Source organism: Eucyclogobius newberryi, unplaced genomic scaffold, assembly GCF_026437365.1.
Source record: "Eucyclogobius newberryi isolate DKJ021-1_F unplaced genomic scaffold, fEucNew1.0.hap1 SCAF_251, whole genome shotgun sequence".
NCBI lineage: Eukaryota > Metazoa > Chordata > Actinopteri > Gobiiformes > Gobiidae > Eucyclogobius > Eucyclogobius newberryi.
The window spans coordinates 45,201-57,772 of record NW_027315892.1 but is presented as its reverse complement, the minus strand read 5'-3'; the positions used below and the strand labels follow the sequence as shown (position 1 = coordinate 57,772).

At 40.9% G+C, this 12,572-nt stretch overlaps 1 protein-coding gene across 1 annotated transcript in view; it reads right to left on the bottom strand.

Annotated features, from left to right (window-relative positions):
- Positions 1-12,572, bottom strand: part of LOC140372558 (uncharacterized) — a 43,475-nt gene that overhangs the window by 13,002 nt on the left and 17,901 nt on the right. Inside the window, 10 exon segments of the mRNA XM_072459690.1 lie at positions 1,041-1,214; positions 2,416-2,589; positions 4,526-4,699; positions 4,770-6,555; positions 6,642-6,846; positions 6,919-6,988; positions 7,711-7,809; positions 9,125-9,223; positions 9,357-9,487; positions 11,490-11,829. Of these exon segments, the coding sequence (XP_072315791.1) occupies positions 1,041-1,214; positions 2,416-2,589; positions 4,526-4,699; positions 4,770-6,555; positions 6,642-6,846; positions 6,919-6,988; positions 7,711-7,809; positions 9,125-9,223; positions 9,357-9,487; positions 11,490-11,829 (3,252 nt within the window).

The window sequence follows — 12,572 nt, the reverse complement described above, 5'->3', positions numbered from 1 at the left end:
TGAGTCCAAGTCGCTTGGCACAAGAATTGATACAAAACTGAAATGTAACTCTTACACTAAAGCCAAGTTTGAAAAAACCTAGAAACAAAAATGAATGTTGACAGAACAATAATGAGACTGTTTAACAAACGACTTTTATTCTAGGATAAGCAGATATATTTAGCTGTTTGTTGTTTTGCCGTTATTCTGCCTTTTTCCCATGTAAAATGCCTGAGGGCCTGAGAGTTTAGGTCTGACATACGGGACATTTGTAGTGCTCATTAATATTCTGACATCACGCTCGTATTGATCTATTCAAACTGAAGCTGTTCCTGAACCTTTGGAGCACAAACAATCGGCTGGAGCTTTTGTGAAGCTGATTTACTCTAATTAAAAGTAGAAACAAGCTCTGCACAGAAGAAATCAGATTTTAAATTCTGCCAAGGTTTTCTTTGTTAAATATATGAATAAGTAAAGCTGGAGTTGGAGGATGTCTGAGTTTGAGCTTTTGTTGAGTTTTGACAATTATTTTTAAAAGCAGATGGTAAATTAATTATAAATTAGTTTTAGGGACTTTTAAAGAAAATAAATGCCCAGGTGGAATGTATATAAAAGTATTACCATTTTTAATTTTATTTTAGGAAATTTGTTTATTTCTGAGTTTGGAGAATAAACTGACCCTGATTCTTCCCAGAATGATTGATTTGACTGAAAATAAGTGGGACACATCTAGTACAGCACATCAAGCAGCTTTAGAGTCCCTTTTATCAGATGTGGACAAAATGGAATAAGGAAAGAAAAAGTCCAAAGTCCCAGGCGTAAGGTCTCTTTCAAGGAGTATGTAGTAAAGTAAATAAAATGGTATTTTCATGTTAAATATTGTTAGTTAATCCTGTCTGTTATTTCCTGGTCTGTGGTCTTTTATTTCACGTTAAAACAACATTTGCTCCAGTAGACAGACCTAACTGAACTAAACTGGTCCATACCATAGTGAACACACTTATTATATTATACAGATATTAATCTGTAAAAAGCATTCTTAGGTGAGAACAGGTCCATACTTGAGAGTGTCCAGTGTGCAGTGGGGGTCCTCCTGTAGAGCAGACAGGAGCTTTACTCCTGTGTCTCCTGGATGGTTGTAGCTCAGGTCCAGTTCTCTCAGACGGGAGGGGCTGGACCTCAGAGCTGAGGTCAGAGAAGAACAGCCTTCCTCTGAGACAAAACAACCTGACAGTCTGAGGACACATGTTATTCTAATCAGTCAAGGAATTAGTAACATTTAATCCAAATTACACAAATAACAAGTTATCTATCTTTATATCAATGTATGTTGTTATTTTCCAATGTAACTGCCAAGAAGTTATGTAATAAAAGTGAATAATATTAAACCCTCTGACCTGAGTTGTTCCAGTTTACAGTGAGGACTCCTCAGTCCTCACTGTATATACATACATATATATATATATATATATATATATATATATATATATATATATATATATATATATATATATATATATATATATATATATATATATATATATTTTTTTTTTTTAGGCCCAAAGTCACTGGGACAGGCTTCAGTCACCCGCAAACACTCACGGGAAAAAGCTCATTGTTGTTTTAGACTCTGATGTCTGTTTTACTCTAATTATAAGTAGAAACAAGCTCTGGACAGAGGAATTCTAATTTTTAATTCCGCCTAGATTTTCTTTGTATATAAATGAGTAAAGCTGGTTTCTGGAGGATCGGCTGATTCACTCTAAAATGAGCATCTCTCTCATAAAAGCTGAAGATACTTTCACTAAAAAATTGTTTTAGGGACTTGTAATAAAGCAAAAATATCCAGGCGGAATCCATATAAAAGTACAATTAATTTTTCATTTTATTTAAAGGTAATTTTTTACTTTGTAAAGACTGAGCCTGATTCTTCCCGAAATGATTGATTTGACTGAAAATAAGTGCTTTATTTTGAAAAACAGCATATCAAACAGCTTGAGTCCCTTTTATCAGATGTGGACAAAACAGAATAAAGAAATAAAAAGTCCAAAGTTCCACGTGTGGAACGCCCTGCGATTAAACATGACTTTGTTTTTCTACACGATTCTAAACCTGCAGCTCGAGAGAAAAGAGGAATGATTTCAGAGAGAATCGAGATGATGAAGAGAAAATATTTAGAATTCATGCATTAGTTTTAAAGTAGATTTTAAAATCTTCAAATACAGTTGTAAATGTAGATACAATATGTATTCATTCTCGCAAATGAAACATTAAACATTAAAAAATATATATATAATTATTACCAACCCTAACCCATTTTGTGTTATTATGGGTTATAAAATGTCTAGAAGCAGTAATCCAGAATATATTAGTACATAGTAAATAGTATTAAAATAATATAAGTACATTGTACAAACCAGTGTATGTGTTTCTGACCTGAGCTGTTCCAGTTTACAGTGAGGACTCTTCAGTCCAGAAGACAACATCTTCAGGCCTGAGTCCTTCAAGTCATTGTGACTGAGGTCCAGGACTCTCAGACTAGAGGACTGGGAGCTGAGGACTGAGGACAGAGCTTCACAGCTTCTCTCTGACAGGTCACAGCTGCTCAGTCTGGAAGAGGACACATGTTCACTTTATTGATTTAACTTTTATTTAACGAGGAAAGTCCCATTGAGAGTACAATCTCTTAAGGCCACCGCACACCCATGTCTGGTGCATTAAAGCACACATGTCAACACACACAGTTCGCCCGCGTCACAGCTCTTAAAAAGGCTTTAAACAACTCTGGGGCTCATTGAATATGAGTTTAATGTACAATGAAAAAGAGGTTGAGGAAGACGGTGGATTGAGCAGGTTAGTTATAACTTTAGTGAGAGATGAGAGTTTTCTGTGCACGGAGAGAGCAGGAGAGGAGCTGGAGCTCTCTCTGCAGCTGCTGTGGCTCTCGTCCTTCTCTTCCACGTTATTAGCATTGCTTCAGTCAGTCTCAGATTAAAGATCTATCTGTATTTATTGAAGACATCGGAATTCAACAACTTCCAATCTTAGCACGGGGTGTGCCCAGTGTGTGCACGCTCATGGTAAGTAATGGAGGTGCCCATAATGCCACACAGCAGAGCGTCCTGGTGTGCGTTGGCCTTTAGTTAGTTTGAGTTATTTCAAACCTGCATATGACATAGTTTACAACACATTCTTCCAGCACTTACACATACAGAGAAACTGTCTGGTTTGAAAAGGGGGATGATGGAAGCTTTCACTTTTTAGAAGTCCAACTCTCACAAATCCACTCACAGATTATTACAGCAATAGTATTGTACAATACCTACAATTTACAACAACATACAACAACGTACAATGACACAAGACAAGGACAGGCCTGAACTCTCAATAACCTTTCCTCCTCCTCCCCTCCTCTTACCTCCTCCTCTCCTCCTCTCCTCATCTACACACTCACTGTAGAAGGCATCACTCGCTCTCCTCCCAGTACTTTTTTTATTGCCTCTTCTTGAAAAAGTCCATTAAGCAGTATTCAATTTAAACCTTTTTTAATTTCCTCAGTTAACCCATTCCACAAAGTAAACCCCCCGAGACTGAAACACACATGGATTTTAAAGTGTTTCTTACTGTGGTTCATATAGTTTATGAGTTCCTCTTAGAGTGAATTTGTGATGAACATCTCCATTTAAAAATAGCTTCTGCATGTTACGTGGAAGAGAGGTTTGTGAAAGTGTGTTATATTTTAAGATAAATCTGTTTGTCAATGTTGTAAAGATCACAGTCGTTCTAAACCTGCAGCTTGAGAGAAAAGAGGAATGATTTCAGGAGAATCGAGATGATGCAGAGAAAAAGGAAATATTTTTTATTCATGCATTAGTCTTAAACAAGATTTGAAAATCTTCAAATACAGTTGTAAATGTAGATTCCTGTGTTAACCTACAAAATGTATTCATTCTTGCAAATGTCCATAACATTAACATTAAATATAAAAAAGGCTATTTATCATTATTTAAAGGAATTATGGAGGCTTTTTTGGCCCCAAATCTGAGTCTCATTTGCTCGTGGCGTGGACAGTCGATTAGTCCTTCCACATATCAATCATCCCTTTCATCCTAACGCACACCTGCAGCCTCTTCCCAGCATAGCAGCATGTTTCCCTGGCTGTGCATGTGTGGTTGATATGCCGGTGTGTGTTTAGTGAGATCCTTCAGAGTACAGGCTGAAGGACGGCAGAGGAAGACTGTGTTCGAGCTCAGAAGAGACGCAAATCTGCTGAGACGAGAGATGATGCGATCCGTTGCACTAATAAACAAACGCACATGTAGCAGTGAGGCTGTTGTGTTCCTTTTCAAAAAGGGACTAAAAGTCGCTTGAGTTCTCAAATCGGCAAAAAATCCTATATTATTCCTTTAAATTTTGTGTGTCGATATCAATGGTTATTTTGGGTTCAAAAATGAAACAGTAATCCAGATTATATTACTACAGAGTAAATAATATTACAATAATATAAATACATAGTAAAACCAAAACCAGTGTATGTGTTTCTGACCTGAGCTGTTCCAGTTTACAGTGAGGACTCTTCAGTCCAGCAGAAAACATCTTCAGCCCTGAGTCCTTCAAGTCATTGTCACTGATGTCCAGGACTCTCAGACTAGAGGACTGGGAGCTGAGGACTGAGGACAGAGCTTCACAGCTTCTCTCTGACAGGTTACAGCTGCTCAGTCTGGAGAGAGACAGCATTGTTTATGTAGAAGTTGAATCAAAGCATTCTCTGTTAAATAAAGGTTACTCACAGAGCTTTGTTGGAGGCTTTGACCACTGGCAGCAGCCTCAGGAGAGCTTCCTCTGAAGCAGAGTATTTCTTCAGCTCAAACTGGTCCAGATCTTCTTCAGATGATAATAAGATGAAGGCCAGAGCTGACCACTGAGCAGGAGACAGTCCACCTTCAGACAGACGTCCTGAAGTCAGGTACTGTTGGATCTGCTCGACCAGAGAACGCTCATTCAGTTCATTCAGACAGTGGAGCAGGTTGATGCTCCTCTCTGCAGACACATCCTCACTCAGCTTCGTCTTGATGTACTCAGCTGTATTCTGATTGGTCTGGGAGCTACTTCCTGTCTGTGCCACTAGACCTTGTAGAAGGCCCTGATTGGTCGACAGTGAAAGACCCAATAGGAAGCGAAGGAGCAAGTCCAGGTGTCCATTTGGACTCTGTAAGGCCTGGTCCACAGCTGTCTGGTGAAGGTGCTTTAGTTTTCTTTTCACACTAAGTATTGTTGACTTCTGTGTTTTCTTTGACAGCAGGTTGATCCCAGTTTTGATGAAGGTCAGATGGACGTGAAGAGCAGCCAGAAACTCCTGCACACTCAGATGGATGAAGCAGTAGACCTTGTCCTGGTACAGGCCTGGCTCCTCTCTGAAGACCTCTGTGAACACTCCAGAGTACACTGAGGCCGCTGCAGTGTCCAGTCCACACTCGCTCAGGTCACTCTCGTAGAAGATCAGGTTTCCTTTCTGCAGCTGCTCAAAGGCCAGTTTTCCCAGAGACTCCACCATCTTCCTGGTCTCTGGAGTCCAGTGTGGGTCTGTCTCAGATCCTCCTTCATACTTGATGTTCTTGACTTTGGCCTGAACCACAAGGAAGTGGATGTACATCTGAGTCAGGGTCTTGGGCAGCTCTTCTCTCTCTCTGCTTTTCAACACATGCTCCAGGACTGTGGCAGTGATCCAGCAGAAGACTGGCATGTGGCACATAATGTGGAGGCTTCTGGACGTCTTGATGTGGGAGATGATTGTGTCGGCCTGGTCTCTGAACCTCTTCCTGAAGTACAGCTCCTTCTGTGGGTCAGTGAACCCTCTGACCTCTGTCACCATGGAGACGCACTCAGCAGGGATCTGATTGGCTGCCGCGGGTCGTGTGGTTATCCAGAGGCGAGCGGAGGGAAGCAGGCTCCCCCTGATGAGGTTTACCAGCAGCACGTCCACTGAGACAGACTCTGAGGGGTCAGTCAGGGCCTTGGTTTTGGTGAAGTCCAGAGAAAGTCTGCACTCGTCCAGACCATCAAAGATGAAGAGCACCTGGAGGTCTTCAAAGCTGCAGAGTTCTGCTTGTGTTTGACTAAAGAAGTGATGAACAAGTGTCATCAAGCTGAAGCTTCTCTCCTTCAGCACATTGAGTGCTCTGAAAGTGAACGGGAACAGCAGCTGTATGTCCTGGTTGGCTTTGCCTTCAGCCCAGTCCAGACTGAACTTCTGAGTGAGCACTGTTTTCCCGATGCCAGCCACGCCCTTTGTCAGCACTGTTCTGATTGGTCCATCTGTGTCAGCTGGGCCTTTAAAGATGTCTTCACATGTGATGGCGGTCTCTGCTGGGCCTGGTTTCCTGGAGGCTGTTTCCATGTGTCTGACCTCATGTTCCTGGTTGACCTCTGAAGACCCTCCCTCTGTGATGTAGAGCTCTGTGTAGATCTGCTTCAGAAGGGTGGGGTTTCCTGCTTTAGCGATGCCCTCAAACACACACTCAAACTTCTGCTGCAGGTTACACTTCAGTTTACGCTGACAAACTCCAGAATAAGTCCCTGAATGAAGACAACAGACACAACCCTGAGTCTCAGAGAATATAAAATGAGGTGAACACCTTGTTAAATGTGTTAAATGGTCCTACTGCTCCACAGACGCTCAGCCAGCTCCTTCTGCTTCATCCTCCTCAGGAAGGTCAGTGTGATCTTCAGAACAGCCTCACTGCTGCTCCTCTGCTCTTCATCTTCATCCTTCAGAGGCTGTAAGCATTCTGGGTAATCCGTACTCAGAACCTTGTGGAGCTTCTTCAGCTCCTTCTGGACAAAAGTGAAGATGTCCTTCTCCAGAAGCTGCTCCAGAACACATTATAAACAACACTAATGCAGTCAGACTCTTTAATCTGACTTTAGTAAATGACAGACCTTAAATATGGAGTCCAGCTGTGTCTGATGGTGCTGACCACTGGAGACCTCTGGACCCGGCTGCTCCACTCTGTCAAAGAGACTGATTTAACATTTATTATTACCATTGTTGTTCATTGTTTCCTTACCATTGCTGGTATGTCTTTTCAATTTTCTAACTATTACTTATAATAATGGCATGACTCATGTTTATTTAGTGTTAAACGTGATTATTTCAAACAGTTCTATTTGAGACTGGAATTTAATTTTATGGTTTTGTCTTTGGATACTTTAGTTTAAGACAGGGGTGGGATTCAAAAAGTTTTCTTCTTCCCACTCCTTTTCGAATTTGAATAAAAAAAACTTTTTTATTTGATTTTATTTTTTTGCTGACATGTACTTATTTGTACTTCTTTTTTAAAGTTTTTTTTGGCCTGTAGGCTTTATTGGACAGCACAGCTCAGCATGGAATGGGTAAGAGAGAGTAGGGAAGACATGCAGTAAATTGTCGTAGCTGGGATTCAAACTCTCGACACTGCGGCCGGCTGTACGTGGAGCCTGGCATATGTGCTGCCACCTTAACCACTCCACCACCGGGCAGCACTTGTACTTCTTTGTTTCTACTAACGTCTCAAAAAAACACACACACATATATGCGACGAGTTGGCCAGGGTGTACCCCGCCTAAGGCCCAAAGTCACTAGGATAGGCTTCAGTCACCCACGAACCCGAGAGGGAAAAAGCGGTAGAAAATGAATAAATGAATGTTTTTTGTTTTTGTTTTTTCTCCTTTTTTTCCCCAATAAACACTTACAGCTCTGATGCCAAATTATATGGAAGTTCCATAGACCAGTCACTCCTGAAGGACTCACAGCTGGGGAATTCTGCAGAAGATTCTGGTTTGTGCTCGAGTCTGGTGGATTTAATAAACAGTGGAAAAATAATTATTGACTAAAAACACTGATTTAGAAGACAATTTAGATGAATCACACATTTACTCTCTAAACTGAAATAGTTGAAGTAAACACTAGAACAGCCAGAGAAACTGAGGAGCACCAACATCCCCAGAACGCTGATGGTGAACTTCTACAACTGTGCCATCAGTTCTGATCTGACCTATGGATTTTTAGTTTGGTTTTCCAAAGTGAGGTAAAAACAGCTTGGACTTCTCTCCCAGAGATCAGTCCCATCTACACCAGCCGCTGTCTGAAGAGAGAGCACAACCTCCTGCATGAGCCACACCACCAGCTCCACACCTGCTCCACCTGCTGCCCTCAGGGAGAAGGTACAGGTCCAAACAGACCAGAAGCACCAGACTGAGCAACAGCCTGTATCCTCCTGCTGTGAGGCTGCTGCACAGTGGCTCCTCCCCTCTCTGGACATTGACCACACCCACCAACACAATAACAATCATGGAACTCCACTTGTCTGACTCTATGTCCTTGAAATTCTGAAATATTCAACCAAACACTACAAAAAAATTCACTAAAGACTTAAAATTGTTTTTTTTTTGTCATTTTTCTCTCTCAACAGAAAATCAATAACAACATTGCCCAATCTGCACCTAAAGATGTTTTATTATTTCATTAAATCAAGTTCATAGATTTCTCTGGAACATTGTAACTTCAAAGACCTTTTCTGTAAATGTTTTCTCCCACAGAGACACAAAGATCAGCCTAAAGTAGCACCTACACACACCAAACTTTACAAAACTTGGACTTAACATGATTTTGACGAATCGTACACAAGGATTTGTTGATATCTAATTCCAAGCTGGATTTCTTTTAAGTTTTGACTCCAGGAATTTAAGTAAATTTGAATTTTTACACCACCTTTTAAGACAGATCCAGTAAATCAGAAATCCAAAATTCCCTCTGTATGTTTACAAAAACAAAATGAAGCAAATCATTTGGTTCTGACCATTTTTCCAGATCAAAATGTCTCAAATGTGAAACTTTTTAATCAAAAATGCCTTATAAAAAACGTTTACATTTCTTTACATTTATGGAAGTAGACTACAAAAGAAGTTTCAAACTGAGATGTGTAAAGTCTTCTTTTCTGTCCTCTTCACCTGCAGCGTCTCTTAACTCACATTTACTAAAGATGTTTAGTGTCTCGGAGGTGATTATGTGGTAGTTGCAGCTCACTTCCAGATCTTATAATATCAAGCAGTGCTTTAATACCTATAATGTCATTATTATATCCCATAACACAAAGATGTGACTCACGGCTCTGTCCTGAAGTTCATTGGTGCGTCCTTAGACATGTGACTCCTGAGGGACTCACAGCTGGGACCAGGTTCAGACCGAGGATGTTTCTGGTGGATCCTGGTAAAGACAAACATTACAGATCAAATGTAAAAGATTAAAAGCATTTGACTTTGACTTAACTCCAGTTACTCCTAAAACAGTCCTATAAACACACATCAATAATCAGATCTAATGATTGTGTCTGACTTACTGTGGATCATGTTTCTTTAATAAGTTCATATCTCGTCCAATGGAGGTTTCACTTGTCACTTCTCCCCTGCTGGTGGTGGGAGGTACTGCGTCCTCTCTGTGCTCTCTCTGATCCATGCTCAGTCCAGAGTCCTACAGAATGACATCACACTGTTTAACCCCGCCCACTCATCACATGGTTTAAAGTCTAAAATAAGTGTGTACATTTCTGTTGTTCTGGTTGTACATGTGTGCTGATCTGTCACAAACTAAAGGACAAACAAATGAACAGGTTGTTTACTTGTCCTTATATTGAAATAAACACACACTACATGAGCCATGAGCCTGTTCTGTGCAGTCTGCACTTTAGTCAAGTGTTTCATCTCATGGAGCCTCAAGAAAACACATTCACATCAAACTGTAATATATGAGATTCAAACTGAACTAAAACCAGTCACAAATTCAGTGGGAACCAAAAGGACCAAAACAGGAACATTTATTTGAGCTGCATTTATTTGGGTTTAGAGGAAGTGACATCATCAGTCCTACACTGCCCCCTACAGACACAAGTATGGAAGCCCTGAGAGGCAAGCGAAAACTGAAAACAAAATGCACATCATTCCCGATTCGTTTCCACCTCCAGTTTGAGCTTGCAGGTAAAACAATAAAAACAAAATGATCGTGTGCTTTAACCTTTGGTAGACCTCTGGAATCTCCTTTGGTTCAAATCCTTCTGGTACCTACAATATTTTAATGTAGATGTTAGTTTATTTTGTTTTTTCAAATACAATTCATCTTTATCTTAATGAGTTTATGTTTTTCCTTGAAGTGTAAGTGGAGTTAGTCACACTATTGACACTGCATTAGTCACAATGTTGTCAAAGGACAATGTTTTGGTATTATTGAACTTCACTCGTTCAATGAGGCGGTTTAGTGCTGTACATCACGCTGGGAATTGGGCATCGACATTTAGACTATTATGTTTATTTAGCTTTTATTATCTATAGCTAAGGGCATAAGACTTTACCAATGGTGCTTTTTATCTAAATAGAACTAACTAGAATGAAACATTGAACAAATAAGGGCAAGGTAAGTTCAACATAAAATATATTAAATCATGACTAAAAGTAAAACTGTCAATTCAGAACATTATAAATGTAATAAGTTATGATTGTATTCATGACATAACAATGTCTATAACCAGGAGTACAGCCCAGTGTTGAATATAGTCATTACAGAACATTCTCATGAAAACAACAATAAACAATGTCACTTCTGCACTTTTCTGTCAGATTTCTTCTTCCTTATTTTCCCTGAACTTAGATTTTGGTCTAAATCAAGAAATGATGTTCTCAAAGCTCTTTATAATAGATTATTAATCCTCCCACTCTGTAAATGAATAAAACAGTTGTGGATGAAGCTGCTGCACAAAGAACACATTTCTCAAGTTGATCTGTCCCTAAATTGACCCAATAATAAACATGAATCATTAACCTTCATCAGCCTCTGGAGGATCACAGTCCGACATCTTTACTGTACACAGCCGTAAAACTAACAACTTTTATTGTTTTATTCCACTTTATCAGAGATCTTAGACTTTAGAATCAAACCTTTGACATGTTTTTGAGACAAATCAATCCAATAAACTGGACGACATTAGAGAATCTGAAGATGATTTGGTGATGGACTCAATAGAAATAAGGCGGTCCCAGCCTGAAAGTCCCTCTGGCCTCGTCCCTCTACATTTGACCTGCTCAAAGTGAACACTACATCTGTAAAAGTGTGTCTTTGACGTGAAAGCGTCCTACTGTCCTCAGACGAGCCTCTGCTCTCTCATTTACACTCTACGGCTCATCCACACACAACAGGTTACAGCAAATCACTGCTTTTACCAATGAATCTGAGACTAAAGTGCTTCTTTACAGTTCAGCCCTTTGGGCTTTTTCTTCTGATCAAACTTTTAGAACTGCTCTCCTCAGTCTGAAGCTGAAGCTCTTTCAGGTCAGATCAATGCACGACTTCTCTTTCTTTATCTTTTACAAACAACAAAGTGACTGGAACTGCCCAACGCGTGCTTGAAGTTCTTGAAATTCAATGTATTAATAATTTTTTCCAGTGAATGTAAAACAAGAAATCCACATAACCTCAGACTTACAATGACACAGAGCGTCTGGAGCCTATGGAGCCTCTGGAGCTGGGGCCTCTGGAGCTGGGGCCTCTTGAGCTGGGGCCTCTGGAGCTGGGGCCTCTGGAGCTGGGGCCTTGGGAGCTGGGGCCTCTGGAACTGGGGCCTCTGGAGTTGGGGCCTCTGGAGCTGGGGCCTTGGGAGCTGGGGCCTCTGGAGCTGGGGCCTCTGGAGCTGGGGCCTTGGGAGCTGGGGCCTCTGGAACTGGGGCCTCTGGAGCTGGGGCCTCTGGAGCTGGGGCCTCTGGAACTGGGGCCTCTGGAGCTGGGGCCTCTTGTGTCTGTTCTGTGTGTTTGCCTCTAAAGAAGTGCTGTAGAACGGTCGCGCCCAGGCTCAAAGTGCAGCTCTGTGTCACATGACTTTACAGTCATAAAAATGAAGGAGTGACTGGATCAGTTTATTTGAATGGAGACAAATCTGAGGCCATTTTTCTCCTGTCGTTCCTGTCCGTTCTCAAAAACACTACTTTAACAGGAAACAGATGTACAGAGTCAGTAAAGACAGGAGCCTCCACAGGTCCTAGAGCCTGGATCAGAGAAAAGAAACATGCATCAAGAACCTTTAAGCTCTGACTCCATTTGAAGACTTTCTTTGAGGAGAAATCTTCAGCATATTCAGCTTTTATGCTCCAGAATCAGCACTTTTATTTGTCTGGACTAATAGAAGTGAATTGTACCTAATTATCTGGACAATAATTCTGAACTCTCAGAAGTGAGTGAAATGGCAGAATGGCGTCACCAACAGGATCAAACTCCATTCATCCTGTTGGTGGCGCCATTCTGTGAAGGAACTGCTGCGGTTCTTAAGATCTGATGAAGTCTGGGGCTAATTCAGAAAACCTGTATTTGGCAGGAACCTCGTAGCTCCTTCAGTTCTCACTACACTAACTATAACTGACCTACAGCCATAATCTCCCCTTCACCTCACAAAACTGCCTCTCCTCTCTATCACCCATCTCAGCTTCCGATCTCACAAACACTTCAATAAGATCAAACTGTCCTCACGCTCACTGGATCCTATCCCGTCTTCCCTGATCAAACCCCGCCTCCATCA